This window comes from Juglans microcarpa x Juglans regia, chromosome 2S, assembly GCF_004785595.1.
Source record: "Juglans microcarpa x Juglans regia isolate MS1-56 chromosome 2S, Jm3101_v1.0, whole genome shotgun sequence".
Taxonomy (NCBI): Eukaryota; Viridiplantae; Streptophyta; class Magnoliopsida; order Fagales; family Juglandaceae; genus Juglans; species Juglans microcarpa x Juglans regia.
In genome coordinates, this window is record NC_054597.1 from 24028099 (window position 1) to 24047972 (window position 19874).

Sequence of the window (19874 nt, forward strand, 5' to 3'; positions counted from 1 at the left end):
TTGATATTTGTGGATATACTGGCATATTCCAGTTCACAATCACCGATTGCGGCGATTTCCAGTTTGCCGAGAACAAGTTTTAAAAAGTACTGAATTGATATTTGCGGTGAATATAGCTGGATGCGAAAAAATATACATGACGAATGTCTTTTTGCGGCGAAAATATACGCCGTAAAAATGAAGTAAGGCCATTGTACGGTTCTCAACAGACTTCAAAATGCTGCAAAAAATCTATTTCGGCTAACTTAACCGCTGCGAATAATAATTGCAGCGATTCTTACCGACGAGAATAATATTAATTGTGACGATTTTTAATAACGCTGGAAATAATAAGCAGTTATTTGCGACGATATAAAACGCTGCAACTTTCTCGCAGCGCTACAACACTGTAATCCCAATGATATTTGCGGCGTATTTTATAATATTAGTAGCGAAAAAAATTGCTGCAAATAACCAATTTTTGTGACGATTTTTGGATTTTGCTGGCTACATTTTTAAGTGAGTCAACAATTGCGATGAAAGTGCAGCGCAGCATAAATCGCTGCAAAAGGTTATTTGTGGCGAATTTTAGCACCGGAAAAGGCCCTATTTCTTGTAGTGAAACTTGTCACACATATACGAACAAAGAATATATATCAAAATGAAAATATTAACCTCCTTCATGAGGAACTTCTAGAAGCTCTCCCCATGAAACATTGCTAGTACTCACCTTTAACTATTTATAAGTATTCGCTCATTTTCTACAAAATTGACAAAGGTAACACAAACAAAAGTTACTCTAAGCGGTCCATCATCATTATGAGTGGAACCATTAGTAAGAAGATGGTAAAAATATAACAATGATGGGAAAAATATGCATGCTTACCGAATGTCTCTTCACCATAAAAATACTAAACATGTGACATATATGTACGAGGAAAATAATAAATGTACAAAGAGTCCATATACATGCTTCAAACAAAGACGCATCTACTAAGAATGAACGGCAATTGTCAATCATTAGTTGGGAAGTGCAAGAAATTCAAATTATATTTGACCCAACTAACAATAAGATATCAAATGTTAATGAATAGATACATAAATTAACAAAACTTGTAAAATATATATATATATATATATATATATATTTTTTTTTGGAAAAGATGTAGATAAGATGAACTCAAGAATCAAATTCAAAAAAGGGGGAGAGAAAATTCAAATTCAAAAGGGGAATATCTAAAGTCAAATGGCATATAATCAAATTGACCTCAAACAATATGCCAACAACTAAAGATCTTCCATAAACGGTTGAAACTCCATGAACTTAGAATCAAACTTGTGTAGTCAATGTGTAGCACTTAAATGAGCAAAATGCAACACAAATGCTATCCACTAACATTGAAAAAATTTAGTCATAGGACACATGGGGTACTCTCATCATTATGGAGTGGTGCTTCTTGTGTAAGAATGATGGAGAAATCTTTTGATCATTTTGTTGGAATGATGGCTTGAGTCTTGTTGAGAAAGCGTCATTCCATATTGTTCGCTCGACACCCGCCCGATAGACCGCTCGAGCGAACTTGAAATAGATTGTTCGCTTGACTCTCGCATGACATGCTGTTAGAGCAAACTTCAGACAGATTGTTTACACGATGCACTCTCAACACTCTACTCGAGCGAATGTTCAGAAAACCTAATTCTCACACCGTTTGATATATAAATAGATTTTTGAAAAGTGGGAAGTACAATGTTGCGGCCAAAACAGAGAGAAACCTCCCTTTGTGAGATTAGTGAGTCTTTGGGTGTATTGGGACTTAGGATTGAGGAGATTTTGTAATTACTCTCTTGTACTCCACCTTTGTTATATAGTGAATTCATTGAGACCGACCATGCCAGTAGATGTAGGTTTGTTCTAAGCCGAACCACTTAAATGTTGGTGTTCTGTGTGTGTGATTGTCGAATCTTCTTTTGTTTGCTTCCACTATTATACTTCAAATCCGCCTCTAGATATCCAATTAATCATAACAAACTTGTATCAGAGCGCTAGACTATGTGGAAGATCTTAAGGGATAGCTATGACAAAGTTTGAAGTAGAGAAATTCGATGGTCAGAATAGCTTCAACTTTGGCACATCAAGATGAAGGCTTTGTTACGACAATAAGTTTTGTCAAAGGTACTCTTGGATGAGAAGGTGTCAGATGATTCTCTTACATCGACAAAGGAAGATGTAGAGAGAGCACATAGTGCTATTTTGTTGTCTCTCTCCGATGGAGTATTGTGCGAGGTCGCTGATAAAGAGATTGCTATCGGTCTTTGGAAGAAACTTGAGAGTCTGTACATGCAGAAGTCGCTCACCAATCGGTTGTATTTGAAGCAACGGTTATACACTCTCAAAATGAAGGAAGGTACTCGTATTTCTGAACATCTAAATGAATTTAATAAAATCATTATGGATTTAAGGAATATTGATATTAAGCTTGAAGAAGAAGATCAGATTTTAATTGTTTTATGTTCGTTGCCTTTTTCATTCGATAATTTAATTCAATGCTATATGGTAGAGATTGTCTTTGGGGGAAGTAAAATTTGCTTTGAATTATAAGGAGTTGAAAACTAAGTTGAGTTTGAAAGGCACGAATAATCAAGCCAATGCCTTGTTTGTTAAAGGTTCCTCTAGCAGAGGTAAATCTAGTGAAAGAGGTTCAAAAAAGGGTAGGGGTAAATCTAGAGGCAGTTCACAGTCGAAATTTAATAAGAAGAATGTATAAGTCTCATTACTGTTATAAGTTTTATCATTACAAAAATAAGTGTCCTAAATTGAAAAAAAAATGGGGACCTTACTAGTTCCTATAATGCCGTTAGCAATGCTAATGAAAAATCTAATGGTTTAGATATTGTCTTAGCAATTAGCGACTCTAACAGTCACTTTGGTGACAAGTAGGTTATGGACTCGACTTGTACGTTTCATATGTGTCCCAAAAGAGACTGGTTCACTACCTATGAACCAGTCAACTGTGGTTTCATTTTGATAGGAAATGATATGGCTGCTAAGATTGCTAGGACTGGTTCAGTTAGGATTACAATGCTTAATGGGGTTATCAGAACTTTGTATAACGTTCAACATATCCCAGATTTAAAGAAAAATCTTATTTCATTGGGCACTCTTGATTCTCTTGGTCTCTGGTACACCGGTGAAGGTGGAGGTATTAGAGTTTGTAGGAGCTCTATGGTTGTAATGAAAAGAGATAAGACTGATGATCTTTATTTCCTTCAGGACAATACAGTGACTGATGTAGCTACAGTATCTATTTTAGACAATCCAGACTCAGACATTACTCGGTTATGGCATATGCGTTTGGGTCATATGAGTGAAAAATGAATGTCTATTATGAGTAAGCAGGGTTAGTTTTATGCTCAGAAGATAGAAAAACTTGACTTTTGTGAGTATTGTGTCTTTGGGAAATAGTGCAAAGTTCAGTTTACTATAGGTGTTCACAGAACCAAAAGTATTATAGACTATATACATGATGATATTTGGGGTCAATCTTTTATTTCATCCAAAGGTAGTACTCAGCATTTACTCACATTTATTGACGACTCATTTATTGACGACTATTCAAGGAAAGTCTAGGTTTATTTTCTGAAGCAAAATAACGACTTATTTACTAATTTTAAACAATGGAAGGTTTTGACTGAGAATCAGACAGACAAGAAGGTAAAGCGACTTCGAATTGACAATGAGGTGAAATTTTGTGTAAGTGAATTTGATGAATTTTGCAAGAACGAGGGTATTGTCAGGCACCATATAGTTAGACATACTCCACAACAAAATGGAGGTAGTTGAATGGATGAATAGGACTCTCTTGGAAAGAGTCCACAGTATGCTTTCGAATGTCAGCTTGTCTAAAGATTTTTTGGGCTTAACAGTTAACACAATTTGATACTTGGTGAATCGTTCTCTAGCCATAGCTATTGAATTGAAAACTCCAAATGAAGCATGATTTGGTACTCCTGCTGATTATTCTAACCTGAAAGTTTTTGTTTGTCCTGCATATTTTCATGTGAATGAAGGTAAACTTGAGCCAAGAGCAAAGAAGTGCATATTCATTGCATATGGTGGTGGGGTGAAAGGACTCAGGCTATGGTGTACTAATCCCAAATCACCCAAGTTTTTAGTCAGCATAGATGTTTTATTTGATGAACAAGCCATGCTCAATACGAAAAAGGAGTCAACTATTTCCATAGGTGAAGAAAAGAGCAATGGGAAGAATGTGGAGTTGTAGGTTGAAGCTTCACAAGGGGCGCGAGGCAACACTCAAGATCATGCTCTTGCTGATGAGCATAATTCTAACTTTGATAGTGGTGCCTAGAGCAAGCAAGACTACAATATAGCTATTGGTAGACAGAGGAGGCAGATCAAGCCACCTCAGAGATTTTCTCATGCAGACATGGTGATACATGCACATACTACGGCTAAGAACATTGATGTGGAGCCTTCCACTTATTCAGAAGCTATCAAGAGTAAGGAGTCTCCACAGTGGTGCACAAAGATGACTGAAGAGATTGAGTCTCTTCATAAAAACCAAACCTGGGATTTGGTTAAGTTTCCTAAGAAGACAAAGACTGTTGGGTGCAAATGGGTCTTCAAGAGAAAAAAAAGAATCTAGAGTGTTGAAAATGCTAGATACAAGGTATGCTTAGTTGCAAAGGGCTATAGTCAGAGAGAAGGTGTGGACTTCAATGAAGTTTTGTCTCCAGTTGTAAAATACAGTTCAATTCGCGTGTTGCTTGCCATGATTGCTTTGTATGATCTAGAGTTACAACAACTTGATGTTAAAACAACTTTTCTGCATAGTGAGTTTGAAGAAACTATCTATATGCATCAGCTAGAGAGATTCATTGTTGAAAGTAAAGAATATCATGTATGTAAATTGAACAAATTATTATATGGTTTGAATTAGTCTTCAAAGAAATGGTATAAACGGTTTGACACTTTTATGATTAATCATGGTTATTTGAGAAGTCGCTATGATAGTTGTGTCTACCACAGACAGTTATTTGATGACTCTTTTATTTATTTGTTACTCTATGTTGATGACATGCTCATTGTTGCCAAAGACATGTCAGATGTTAGCTCGTTGAAAACTCAACTCAGTAACAAGTTTGAAATGAAAGATTTAGAATATTGGAAAGAAGATTTTGGGAATGGAAATCCATAGAGATAAGAAAGCTAGAAAGTTGTACTTGTCCCAGAGAAAATACATTGAGAAAGTTCTTAAGAGATTTGGAATGACCAATTCCAAATTAGTGAGTACACCACTTGCTACACACTTTAAAATTTCAGCATCCATATCTCCTCAGAGTGATGAGGAGGAACAGTTCATGTTAAGTGTTCCATATTCCAGTTCAGTGGGCAGTATCATGTATGTAATAGTTTACACTTGTCTAAACATTTTACAAGCAGTGAGCGTTGTTAGTAGGTATATGGTTAATCCAGTAAAGTTCATTGGCAGATTGTGAAATGGATACTTCGGTATTTAAAGGGGACTTCAAATGTTAGATTGGTCTTTGATAGAGGAAACAACATCAGTTCAAGCGTCGTTGGTTATGTTGACTCTGATTATGTTGGAGACTTAGATAAAAGAAGATCTAATAGGGTATGTCTTCACTTTGTGTGGTTGTGCCATTAGTTGAGAAGCAACGCTATAATCAACAGTAGATTTATCAACTATAGAAGCAGAATACATGGTGGTAGCAGAAGTAGTGAAGGAGACCATTTGGTTGAGGGGTTTAGTTAGTGACTTGGGGCTACAACAAGAGAGAACCTCTGTGTTTTGCACGTGGAAATGGAGAAGCTCTCCAAGATGTTTGTTTTGCAATTAATATGATTAATCCATGTGCTCAGAAGTATCCACAAAAACAATTTTCACATATAGAACAAAGATTGTTGCATCTGCAAGATCTCATTGGCTTTTAGGTTTTCTTTTTTCAAAATCTTTGGGGCCCTCAACTCTCGTTCATGGGTTCGCTTCCAATCTTTTTCTTCATGTTTTGGTTCAAGTGGTTCTATTCTTCCATTTTATTCTTCTTTTTGCACATTAGTATTTTATTTTATTTTATTTTATTTTTGAGTTGGGGAATGGTAGTTTTGGAACTCCAGATCTCCATTTTGGAGGTTGAGGGTTATGTCAATCATATCACAGACCCTTGGCCACATTAGTATTTGTTTTGAGTGTGGTGAGAACTCACCATTTTTTTTTTTTTAAGTTGGCAATTTTGAAACCACAATTCAACATGAGACACGAAATAATAGAGATGAGGTTGAGTTTAATTAGACTTTACTTGACACAAATGCAATTGGCCTTATTAACCAGTATAACCCGCGGTTTAACCTACATGGGGTAACCCAATTAACCCTTTAATTAGCTTTATGTCGGTTAACCCAACATAGACAATAGAGATAGAGTTAACTTGATATTTTTTTTAAGGTACTAAAAATTTATTCAAGGTAGATACTATAATATAAATATTTTATTTTAAAACATAACTTTTTTTCCCTTCAAATTTCAAATAATCTGTATAGAAGAAACCGGGAACGTGCCCTCCCACAAGTATCTAATCATTTGGTTCTTTTACTATGAAAAAAATACAAAAAACATTAAGGGTGTGCATCTGGACCGGTTTTTTTTTGGGTCCGGTCCGGAACCTGGAAACCCGGGTGCATCCGGGCGGTTATCCACCCGGATTACACCCGGGCGGTTAAGAAAATTTCGAATCCGATTACGGATCCGGTTATGTGACCCGGTTATCCGTAACCGGGTCCTTTAAAAAAAAAAACCGCCCCTCTCTCATCTTCAGTCGAATCGCTTAGGGTTTACTTTTTCGTCTTCTCGAATCCGCCTTCTCTCTCGCCTAGGGTTTGCAACTTTCTTGTCTTCTCCAGTCCCTTCTGGCCTTCTCTCTCAAGTCTTTCCAATTCTCGAATCCCTTATGGCCTTCTCTCTCAAGGCTCTGTTCTCTCTCAAGTCTTTCGACCTCACCGAAACATGGAAACAGAAATCCCTAAGTACAAAGAAAGGTACCTTAAGAGATTAGAGAGAGAGACAATATGGATGGTAGCCTCTGTGTGTCTCACCCAGATGCACAAAGCTTCGAAGAAAAAGCTCAGATTTGTTTGATTTATATTATTTTTCCTTTGCTCTGTAAGCTTATTTCGATACTTTAGTGGTGGATTTTTTCCTTTGCTCTATTTTTCACATGGGATTTAGTTTTAATTACTGTTTTATGTAATACTCTGTTTGTTTGGTTGATATGATTTTTCTTTCACTCTGTTTGTTTGGTTTTCTTGCTATTACAGTGGGTTTATGCCGTTTATTTCCGTCTGCTTTTGATGGAGATTTTGAATGGCCCATTTTATTCTTTTCCCATGTTTGTCAAAAGGAACTCCTTGTAGTGTCTTTACCTGGTTGAAGATTGTGGTGGAGGGTTGGTATATACTTTTACTTTTACCCCCCTAAAATGGCAAGATCTCAGTAATTAAAACTAATAGCATGCAATTCTGCAGTGATGCTAAGAATTTTTAGATCGCAAATTACTTGATGGTTTGAAAAGGTTTGGAATACTTTATGCTTTATTTATGTTAGCTGTCAAACAAAGTGCATCCAAACACTACTTTTAGGTATGTATAGCTTTTGTTTGTTTCAAGGGAAAATAGACACATGAGAGTTGAAGGAAAAGAAGGGGTTGGGAATCTTTTTCAGTGTCACTAATCATTAACAAACTCTTTCCAGTTGTGTCAAACTCATTAATTATACTAATCCCATGTGTCTTCTCCCTTACCCAAAGCTTATCACCCTTAGCAAGTCTTTCCAGTTTTTTTATTATATTTCTTTTTTTTTCTTATGTTTAAAACAGATGGAATTATAGGTTCGTATTATTGAGATATGGTTGAGAGACCCATATGGATTTGTTTGTTCTAATATATCGATCCGAGGCTAGTTGTGTGCCTTAGCTTAAATGACCATCTGTCTTGTCATTGACTTATATATAGTCTCTATCCCTACCCTGGTGGTTTGACATGGATCTTCACCCTCTTTCATGAAACATTTCTTTGGTAATCAATGCGTCCCCTTTATTCTAATATCTCCTTCATGACCTATGTGGCCTAACTTGAACATAGCAGTAATTTCAACATTAACCCATTTATTTGTTTGTTTGTTTTCTTTGTAAACATTCTATTGGCTTTTAGATATGGTTGAGAGACCCATGTGAGTGATTGCCTTTCTTATTTCAGAGTTGTTTTCGCTTTCCATTAATCTGAGAGTGCTCCTAGAAGGAAAGGGAGACTTTTTCTTGGTGATATAGACCCAAGAACTAAAGTTGTAAGACAGTAATTATTTTAGTGTCTTTGTGATGTTTTGTTTCAAGTTTTATTCTCTTGCTCTTTTTGACTTATTGTTTCTAATCATTATAGTTTTCATTTATCTTTTGTAATTGATGTTGTTGGTAGCTTATGGAAACTCAGTCCAATAGAAAATTTTCCAAAATGGCATCACCAGATCAAGGTGAAAGAAATCAATGTTTCCCCCAATTCCATATTCAAGATGTGAAGACTAATGCATTTTGATCTTTGTAAATTTATGTTTTTGTTTAATTAGTTGTGATGTATTATTATTTATTTAGTTCTTTGTAAATTTATGTTTTAGTTAATTAATTGTGATGTATTATTATTTATTTTGTTTTTTGTAAATTTATGTTTTAGTTTAATTAGTATTTATGTTTTAATTTAATTAGTTGTGATGTATTATTATTTCTTTTGTTCTTTGTAAATTTATGTTTTAGTTAATTAGTTGTGATGTATTATTATTTATTTTGTTTTTTGTAAATTTATTTTGCATTGTGATGTAACAACAATATTATTTATTTTGTTCTTTAATTTAATTTTTTTATAAAAATATTTTAAAAAGTGTTTAAATTATTTTTTTAAAAAAATTTGGGCAATTTAAGCATATCAGAATTTTTTTTTTTTAAAAAAGAAAGTGTTATAATTTTTTTTTTTAAGTTTTAAAGTCTTTTTTAAAAAAATAAAAAATTAAAACCGAATTTATCCAATTATAACCTAAATTAAATCCGGTTATAACCCGGATCCGGATTAAATTCGGATATCCGGTTACAATCTGGATACTCGGATTGAATCCGGTTATCCGCCCAGATTAAATCTAGATTAATCTGGGCGGATAACCGCTCGGATTTTAGCATCCAGATCCGGATCCGTTTATGGCTGGCTATCCGGATCTGGTTGAACACCCCTAAAAAACATAACTAAAGGAATTTTTCTTCCCATACGCATATTGAATAGATTCTACTACTATTATAAACTCTTATAAAAATGTTAAACGACTTGTTTTGCACCCTAGCAACTTCGTTTACCAGTTCTAGACAAACCGTTTGTTCCTAAAATCGAGAAGGCTAGTTTGGTCTCTCCGGTCAGGGGATAACTCTAATGCTTAAGTTAGGTCTTGCTAAGGGTGCAAATCGGTCGATCCGGTCCGGTCTGGCGATGGGCCCATCATTTTTCTGAACCGGACTGGACTGAACACCCATAGAGACCGGACCGGTAGCTATGGTCCGGCCTAATTACTTTTTTCTTTTTCTTTTTTTAAATCAATTAATAAAAAAATTTATTTAAAATACTAAATTAAACTAAGTAACTTATTAATTTGGATTATGTAACAAACTCAATAAAATAATATTTTATATGGTCAATGATAATAAATTAGATAAAAATCACATTATTAATTTATTTAATTACTATATAATTAACTAATTGATATTATATATTTGTTAATTGATAAAATATTAACAAGTGTTAATAACATATTTAAGATTTTATGTTGTTAATAGTGATAGGTTAGATGAAGATATATAAAAAATATTGTTAATTTATAAAATATTAAAAAGTATTAATAACATATTTAAAATTTTATATTGTTAATTGTATAATTATTATATAAATAATATATATAAAATATTTTTTTTTTTTATTTTTCATTCAGTCCGGTCCAGAGTGGAAAAATCCTGGACTGTGGACCGGACCGAAACTTTTCGGTCCTCTAAAACATGGATTGAGACCGATTAGTCTTAGTCCAGTCCAGTTCAGTCTGAACCGAAACAATCGGTCTGTTCGGTCCGGACCAACTGTTTATCACCCCTAGCTCCTCTTGCCAAAGCTAATGTCATTGATTACACAAAAAAAGAAAGTATAAGACATACCCATAGATTTCTCTCCTTTTTAGCATTTGCACCCTAGCTCTAGTAAAGGGTCTCACTCACTTGTGTCAAACAGTTATGTCTTTTCAGAGGGGACATATTATTACATTTAATGTGGTAACCCTTCTCGACTCCAAGACCATTTTGACTTGACCTGGACTTGCCCTTTTGAGTAGATGTACTAGTGCATTTAATGCGGCATGCCCTGCTATGTCTCTCGTCGTGGACTTTCGAGGAGAAGTGGGCTATTGTTTTCCCCTTAGTGGCCTTGCCCTCCTATTGTTTTCCCCTTAGGGCTTGCCCTCATTTTTAAATGGCAGACCCTTGGATCTTCCACCCGACCTTGCTTTTGTGCAAGCAGAGCTCAACTAGTGGGCTTGTTTAACAGGTTTGGTTAGGCTCTTATCTTTCGAGGCACAATTTGGTCAACAAAAATCAAATGGTAAAAAAGTTTTCTCAATCCAAGCACATTTATTAAAACTTAGATGTTCCACCATTCTAAAAGAAAATCCAAAAAAATAATCTAAACAGCTTTTCTTAATAATTTCATAACGTTTCAAATTATTCAATTTAAACATGTAGTCTCTAATTTTGTATTGAGATTAAGTACTTAAAATTAAACTTAAATTAATCGAATTAAAAAACTAGCTTGGTTTTCTAACGTAATGACTAGATGAGATGAGATGAGATGATTTCTGTAACAAACGAGACCTAAGACTTTCATAAGAGTATATTTTTTTTTTCTCAACAAATAAAGAGTAATCTATATAATCCTTCTTTTGTTATTTCACTTTGCTGACTTGGCAGCGTTAGCAGCCATGAGCAATTAACATTGTTTCCTAAAATAAAAAATAATTCTTATACTGTTACGGGATACAATTCCTGATTTTACTTATCATACTAAATCTTTAAATCATGCAGTATAAATTTTAAGAAAAATTACTATTTAAGTTCGTGGGGTTTCCACTTTCCACATTTTCAAAATCATTTAAACAGTTTGATTAGCATAAAAAACTAGGTTTATTTTCAAGATGGTCGCTTCATCAATCTCCTGACGAGAAAGACTGATGTGACAGTTTACTCCCATCACTTTTAATAAGAGAAAGACACATACTATATTATGTATGGTCAATATTTAAAGGGTCATGCTACAGTCCCGCTGGGGGCTTCCGCCGGGTATAGCATGAACTATTTTATGTGAATTTTTTTAATTTATTTTTTATATAAATTTTTTTTACATTTTTAAATATTTTTAGAAAATAAAATAAATTTAAAATATTATTAAAAAATACTTTCTTAATTAGAAAGTAAAAAAAAAATCATTAAAAATACTTAATTAATCACGAAATAGAATAAAAATTCTACTTCGTGATTAAAAAAGTATTTTTTAATAATATTTTAATTTTATTTGTTTAAAATATTTAAAAATATCTATATAAAAAAAAAACTAAAAAAAACACATATGTAAAAACACTAGAGCCTAGCGGGAGCTCCCCGCGCGAGCCCCCAACGGGGCATCTAGCATTTTCCATATTTAAAAAGTTTTATAAAATACATAATGAATATGCCACATCAGCATACATGCTAAAAAGTGAAGAATTGAAAATGAAAAATATTTAGAAAAATAAAATAAAACTATAAGATTTTAACTTTTATAAAAAATTTTCGATTATATAAAACCTATATAATCGAAAATTTTAAAGATGTAGAACAATTACCAAACTCAATTTTTAAAGTAAAAGACATGTCCCACCACTAACTGCGACCGTTCACCTGCAACTAGTAATGTTGGGAATACTATGTACTTGTGATACTTCTTATACCTAAATCAGCAACAAATGATGAATAGTAATATAAGAATGTTTAATTAGATCTGTTAAGCGGTTACCTGCTATCTTTATACGTAGGCGTGAAGAATATTAAATGATTACTATTAGTCAATCAACTTAGCGTAAGACTTAACCACAATAAACCTAATACCTAATATGACGAAATTATCTGATCACCATTCTATTAGTATCCACAACACAAGGGTCTACCCGCTCAAATAGTTCATGATTCACCACTCTTTTGAACAACTATCCCTTATGAAAGATGGGCTTTGGGCTCCTAACTTGGGCGAGACATATATTGACTCCTCCAACACACACAGAGGCGTCCCACCAACGATCTTTTTTTGTTTTTTTAAATCTCTTAAATATTTAAAAAAAAATAAATCAAAAATTCATTAAAAAAAATACTTTTTTAACTATTAAGTAAAAAAAAAACAATCGGTGGCTTTTGTCGGTGATATGTCTCAGTGTGAATATCATTTTCCTTGTTAACAGTTTCTTCCTCACTGCTCTGAAAAAAATATAGATAGTACAGCGCACCTAATAAGAAGAGGATGCATGTCATATTATTTATAATTAGTATTTAAAATTATATTAAAAATATACAAACATCAAAACATATTGGGTGCTACTACTCAATCTTATGTTTTTATCCCCTAAAAGTTACTATTGGTGCAAATTACACTTTTTTTTTCTCAAATATATTTTAAGCATCCTTAACTATTAAAAAATAAAAATAAAAAAATCACAACTTCAATAATATTCACTTCTTCAACCATTAATAAAAGAAACTAAAAAGTCGGTAATTTTGAGAGGATAAAAACATGGTGCAATATATCATTTTCAAAAAATAAAATACAGAGCTTATGGACGCAAAGATTATTTTCTATGGAAATTTTGCCATAAGAACTAGAACTGTAAATAAATCAGTCTGTTCAATAGTCCGCTTGGTACTCACCCGGTTAAGTTCAAATTAAACTTGACTTGTGAAAAAAAAACTCACTTGTGAAAGCAGATACTCGCTTGATTAGCAAATGACACATACCCGATAAAATTTGACTCGACTTAACTAAGACTTGTTAAGACTCGCTCGTTATGTTCGAGTCGACTCGTTAGCTTGAGTCGATTAAGACTCATTCATATATTGATAAATATATAAATACACCTATGTATATATATATATATGTATTAGTTAATAATATAAACATATCACTTTTATTATTAAATATATAATATGTAACCTAATTACTTATATCTATATTTTGAATATACTTGATAGCTATATTTTATAATTTGTAGAATAATTAGCCGATAAGATTTAATGATTTCATATACTATTAATAATCTATGTAGGCATATAATATATTGTTATTATGGATAAATATCAACTAGTTAGATATTAATTATTTATAAATCTTTAAAATTGTATAATTAAATAGATGTTCTATTTGTTAATTATACAAATTAAATATTAGATTTTTTTATTTTTTTCTTTATCTAATTTATTAATTATTAAATCTTATTTAAAGAATAAAAAAAATTAAACAATTCAAGTTGGAGTTCGAATTTGAGAATTTAATTTACCAAACAGAATTCAAGCAAAGAATAAAATAAAAATCTGGATCTTGAAATTCCAACTCAAATATTTTGAGTGGAGTCCGATTACAGCCCTTAACAAGAATTGCAGCATGCAATGATGCCTGGGACATTCAGGCCGTACATGTAAGAACCGGTAAAACAACCGGTGGCTGGTGAAGATCAGCAAATTTATATTAGATAGCCATTTTTTCTTGGCAGAGCCCTGCCTTTACCGCTCCCCGGCGCTAGCTGCCTTTCCCCCCTACTTCTTCTGAACATCACATCACTCCGATCTCTCTCTCTCTCTCTCTCTCTCTCACACACACACACACAAATAAAAAGAAAAAGTTGCCTACATTGAGTTTTTAATTTTGAGAGGGAATCTTTGATAGCTTAATAATACAAGAGTGGCAGGCAGACATTGAAGAGGTCTGGCACGAAGCAGCAATCGTGTATATATATATATATGTAGCTGTCTTGTTTGTTTCCGGTACCCAATTATTCAATACTAACAACAACTCCTTCAGCTTTCAGACAACGCCTTATTACCGACTGTATCGACCTGTTTTTCTTTGGGGGCGGGGGGGCGGAGTGGGCTCTCTCTTCGTATCGTATCTAATCGCAGAGAAAGGAAAATGCTGACCTGCATAGCTCGGCCTAAGAAACTCGGCGATGACTCGCCGGATCAGACCGAAGAATTCGACACCTCCGGCATCAAAACCCAAACTATAAAATCTCTCACAACTCAGGTGGGTAATTACGTAATCGGTACTTCTATTCCAAAACCCCTAAACCCGTTTAACATGGATAATTTGGTCATTTCAGATCAAGGACATGGCGTTGAAGGCCTCGGGGGCGTATCGGAGCTGCAACCCGTGCACGGCACCACCGCCGACAACAACTCAGAGTCGACTCAGGGTAAACGGAGAGTCGGACGCGGAATCGGAGCGGTTCAGGTGGTCGAGGTCGAGGTCGAGGACGGGGAGGGTGTGGGGGAAGGAGATGGAGGCGAGGCTGAAGGGGATGTCGAGCTCGAGCGGCGAAGGGACTCCGACTTCCGGGAGCGGACGACGAGTGGAGCCGGTGGTGTTTGTGGAGGAGAGCGAACCCAAAGAGTGGGTTGCCCAGGTGGAGCCCGGCGTGCTCATCACCTTCGTCTCGCTCCCCCGTGGCGGGAACGATCTCAAGCGTATACGGTTCAGGTAAAAACTCTCAGTCTCACGCTTCTCTTCTCTTACCCTGAACTCCAAATTCAAATTTCGTCTATATGCATCCTTTCTGCTGTTTCGTTCATCATCTTCTTGCCGTCTCTGGTGATCTGATGATTTTAGTACGTATTTAGTGATTTGATTCTATACTCAAACGTTTTTATTTTATTTTTATATTTAATTTGTTTCAAAAAATTCCGAGGATGATGAGAACGAGAGGCACATGAATTCTATATGATTTATTGGTCATTGTTATAATTTTTTTTAAAATTAAAATCAGATGAAACATTTAAAATTTGTTAAGAAATTTATTGTTTGTACATCCATTTCATTCACTGTTCTTTCATTTTACTTTAGATCGAGAGCATTACATAAAAAGAGTAAGATATATGCACAATTTTTTTTATAATTCTTTATAAAATTATGTTTTAAAATGAGAATATTTATGAAAAGTAATTATATTTTTACAAATTATTTTATAAAAATACTCTTCATTTAACATATAGATATATAAAAAAATTATAAAAAAATATACGTGGATTATTTTCCTATTTAAAAGACTATATAACGAAATATAATCAGAAAATAAGTGTTATGACATAAAAATATCTCATAAAAATAAATTTAAAAATTGAGATAGTTTTATATAATAAGATAAATTTATTTTATAATAGAAATAATTTTATAATTTAAAATACTATATCAATTTATATTAATTTATAAATTTATTTTTTAAAAATCTTTAAAGTATTTTTATAATAAAAAATGATAGAACTTATTAAATTTTTAATAGAATAAATAATTTTGAAACCCATGCAGCTGAACGTGGCATCCAAACAATACTTTGGAAACCAGTCTGTTTATATGATTTGAGGAAATTTTGGTGGGACCCAATTTTCACGCCCTTATGAAAAGCAATCCGAAAAAGTCCAAAAGCAGAAGCCATTGTGGGTTTGGGTGGGGCAATTTTGATTGTGTTTTGGTGGCTTTTTCATGGAGTGCTGTCGTCGTGTCGGAGAAGGCTCGTTCCTTTCTTTCCTTTTCCCTTATTCCTTCACGCCTGCCTGATTCTCCGTCCCTTTGTCTGTTTTGAGTGACCATTATCTTGTCATTTTATGTTCTAATGAACTTCGACTGCCCACGTCATCTGCCGCCAGAAACTACTCAGAAGACAAAATGTCAGACCTTCTGATCCGATAGTAATGTTTTGGCATATATTGACAATTCGATAGAAATGATCGGACCTTCTACTCCCACGTTTTTTTGAGAGTAAAATTCTTCTCATCAGTAACTATTTACTATATACACCTCACACCTTATGAAAGAATAAAAAAAAAATTGTCAAGTGTGAGTTGTAAAAATAAATAGTAACTGATATGTAACAAAACCCGACATGGGATTGATACCAGTTAGCCGATAGAAATGTTATTCTTTCAACAAATGTGACAGTTTGATCTGATTTAAGTTGTTCACATATAAAATTACTTAATACTTCAGAATGAGAAAAATAAGATTAAAGATTAGCATTGGTCATTAAATGATACTAATTGGGTTTTGTGTTTTTCTTTTGTTGATTAATACTGTAAAAGGATTGGTTGAGAAAATATTATTTATACTTGCAATTTTATGCACATAACCATAGGTAAAATGGGAATTTCACACTCAATAGGTAAAATATTGTGCTTAGATAGCACTTACTCGTTTTAAGACATTCCCTCCCTAATGCAAGGTCCTATGTTCCCACTAAAAAATTTACTTTATTGCACGCACCGAATGTCTGTTTTTTTCTGTTAATTATTCTTTGAGTTCCCTTTGTCAAAAGGTATAATGAGTGTGCAGTTTAGTGGTCTAACATTGTAGACTACTGTTGCATAACTAATGATAATTTGATATAATGGTATTGGTTCAAAGGCTTCAAACGAAAGGCACGCGGACTAATTATGGCAGGCAATGAACTTGAGGGCGTCTTTGGGAAGATGTTCCTGTGTTATTACCAAAAGAGGAAAAAAAATAAAAAAAAACCAAATTCCATATCTCTCTGTTTATCAACAAGAAAATGCATGCCACTTGCAATGTGATGTGCCTATGGGTGCCACCATTTCTCACTTTTCATCCAGTTAGTTCATTAATCAGGAGTTTTGAAATTGTAGTTATTTTTCTATGATTAGTCGAGAGATGTTCAACAAATGGCAAGCTCAAAGGTGGTGGGCAGAGAACTATGACCGGGTTATGGAACTGTACAATGTTCAGAGATTCAACCGACAGGCTTTCCCGCTTCCAACTCCACCAAGATCTGAAGATGAGGTGAGCTTTCTTCATAGAATCACGTCTTCACATGCATGGTCCTGCCCTATGGATGATGCATCAATGACTTCAAGTAGATGTGTTCTGTGTACACGGTATTTTTCCTTTTGTTCCTTTTAAGTGCCAATAAGGTCGTTCTTCTCTCCTGTTACAGAGCTCAAAGATGGAATCTGCAGAAGACAGCCCTATCACACCCCCATTGACCAGAGAACGGTTACCTCGTAACTTGTACCGTCCAACAGGTATGGGAATGGGTTACTCATCCTCAGATTCACTTGAAAAACACTCGATGCAATCTCGACATTACTTTGACTCGGGTGGTCTTGGATCAACCCCAAAACTATCCAGCATCAGCGGTTCCAAGACGGAGATATCATCTATGGATGCTTCTATAAGGAGTAGCTCTTCGAGGGATGCAGATCGCTCAGGGGAGCTGTCCATCAGTAATGCTAGTGATCTTGAGGCTGAATGGGTTGAACAAGACGAACCTGGGGTCTACATCACAATTAAAGCATTGCCAGGAGGCAAAAGGGAGCTCAGACGAGTGAGATTCAGGTGAGGTCCTTGGAAACTCTTTGGTTGGATTGAGTCTCTTAAGCAGCATACTGAGGGAAAATTCAGAACTCAAAATTCAGAACTCATCTCAACTCATCATTACAACTTTATCAAATTTCTACACTAAATATAATAAATAATTCAAAATTTTCAAATCCCAAAATAATAATAATATTAAAAATAATATGCTAATAATATTTTATTCAATTCATCTAAAACCATCTCAACTCAATCTAAACGGACCTTAAGCAGCATACTTAGGGAAAATTCTGTCGAGGTGCCTTGTCAGAGATGGCTGGTATAATTAAATAGGCCTGGCCGCCTGGTAGAATTTTCGTCCTGACACAATCTTTAATATTCTTCCAACTATCTGATAGATTAGCTGTTTGTTCCTAATGGATACTCTTGGATTTTGTTGCAACTGTCTGATAGAGTTCATGTTATCTGGTATTTTAATTTCTTAGCCATCCACAGCATCTGCATCTTTGTCCTGCCAAATTCATGAAATGATGGTCCCATGCCAAACTTTCTGGCCATTGAATTTACTTACAACTGTAATGGTGATAGAAAAAAAAATAAGACAATTTTAATCTGCTACCCCACCTTGTTCATAAAAGTTGTCACCCTGTTTAAAACATCATTTGATTAGTTGCCAGCTTCTCTGATGGATAATAATCTAGGCATATATGACAGGGAAGATCAAGTACCATAATCTGTAGACACTATTTAGGTATTTATTTACTGTTTTCTCAAGGGAAGTCTATACACCTAAGAAAATTCAGAGTTTGAATGCCTTAAGTACTGCCTTTTAATGGATTTGATTAGACTTTAGCCACAATGTCGCAATTGAGGCGTTAATTTAGGTTCAACTAACTCCAAATCATGAATTGAATTTCTAACAAAAGGAACATAATCATAAATTGCTACCCTTTTTTGAACATCATTATTGCTGCTTTCAATTACGCTACTTGAAGTAATTTTTTTTATTCTCTTCTATTTTTTAGTCTAACAGAAACTTTTGAATGAGAATGCAATTCTCGCTTTCCTGCTTCATGTATCATTATGGTATGTAACTGTATTGAGTTGAATGATGCTGGATATTCTTGCTATGTGTGTCCTGCAGCCGAGAAAAATTTGGGGAGATGCATGCTAGATTATGGTGGGAAGAGAACCGTGCCAGGATACATGAACAATACTTGTGAATGAGCAAAAAGGGCTGATGCTAGCGATTTCCATGGTGTGGAGGTGTTCATTACTACTAGAGTGCTTTCTTTTGTTTATTTTTCCACACTAGTAAAGCCTCGTCTATAGTTAATTAGTTATGCAAACATGAGGGGTGCTACCGGCACCTGATCTCGATGTTCTTTTTTTCCGGGGCTGCCTGGGGGAAGGGAGGGTGGGGGGCACCCAACCATTTGCTGCAGAATATTCTCAAGGGGATGTGGGTGGTAGAAGTTATAACCCTGATCAAGTCAATATCAGTGAAAAGCTATATGTTCATTCTTCTAAATCTTTTGAGTACATTTTGCTGATCCAGTTTCTTTTCATAGTACACAATGTCAATGCATCTTAACTTTTTTGTCCAATTCTATGGGTGAAAACTCAAAATCCTGTACATCATTTTCCCCAGAGTGGATGGGTGAATATGCACGTAAATGGCAGAAGTAGTAGGGCTGAGAATCAAATGGGGGCATGCAGGCGGTGCACTGTTGAAACACATGGGGGAGAAAATACACGAGCTGGGATGTAGAGACTATCTAAGATTTCTCTCATCTTACAAATGAAATCTTCCGAGATGCTTTTTCTGCCAAAGAGGATCTTCGTCATTTTACAAAAATATGAAATCTCTAAGAAACTTTTTTAGTAATAAAACTAATTTTGTGAAAGTGGTGGGACTCATAGGAAATGCTTCCCCAGATAATTCTTTTGTTTAGATATTTTTGTTTGAGTTTGTAAAAGTGGTGGGATACGTATAAGATTTTGTAAGAAGCTTTTTTTTTTTTTTTTTTTTTTTCCATAAGCATATATCTGTGAATTTTGCGTTTGGGTAGTGAGGTACTCTGAGGTATTTTATGAATAATAGTAAAAAAAATAATGATAAAATATTAAATAGTAATGAATAGTAATAAAAAATAGATAAATAATAATAATA

The 19874-nt window shown here is 34.3% G+C and overlaps 1 protein-coding gene across 4 annotated transcripts; it reads left to right on the forward strand.

Moving 5' to 3' along the window:
- Nucleotides 1–13756: 13756 nt before the first annotated feature.
- LOC121252382 (protein Brevis radix-like 4) lies at nt 13757–19274 on the forward strand. 4 transcript variants are annotated; one of them, XM_041151981.1, is made up of 6 exons: nt 13762–14084; nt 14183–14404; nt 14481–14857; nt 17014–17167; nt 17322–17722; nt 18846–19274. In XM_041151981.1, exons 2-6 carry the CDS (start codon nt 14291–14293, stop codon nt 18922–18924), a joined length of 1125 nt encoding a protein of 374 aa, XP_041007915.1. In that variant the 5' UTR covers nt 13762–14084; nt 14183–14290; the 3' UTR covers nt 18925–19274. The 4 variants fall into 4 exon arrangements, 3 of the variants coding, with proteins under 3 accessions (XP_041007915.1, XP_041007916.1, XP_041007917.1); XM_041151982.1 differs by having other exon boundaries at nt 14190–14404; XR_005938211.1 differs by lacking the exon at nt 18846–19274 and adding an exon at nt 18004–18286 and having other exon boundaries at nt 13757–14404; nt 17322–17779.
- Nucleotides 19275–19874: the final 600 nt, after the last annotated feature.

Bases quoted from the DNA above. Each gene is read 5' to 3' on its own strand.
- LOC121252382 (XM_041151981.1), top strand. From the start codon at position 14,291: ATGCTGACCTGCATAGCTCGGCCTAAGAAACTCGGCGATGACTCGCCG. The intron at 14,858-17,013 runs GTAAAAACTCTC...TTGAAATTGTAG, and splicing joins CTCAAGCGTATACGGTTCAG to TTATTTTTCTATGATTAGTC. The intron at 17,723-18,845 runs GTGAGGTCCTTG...TGTGTCCTGCAG, and splicing joins CTCAGACGAGTGAGATTCAG to CCGAGAAAAATTTGGGGAGA.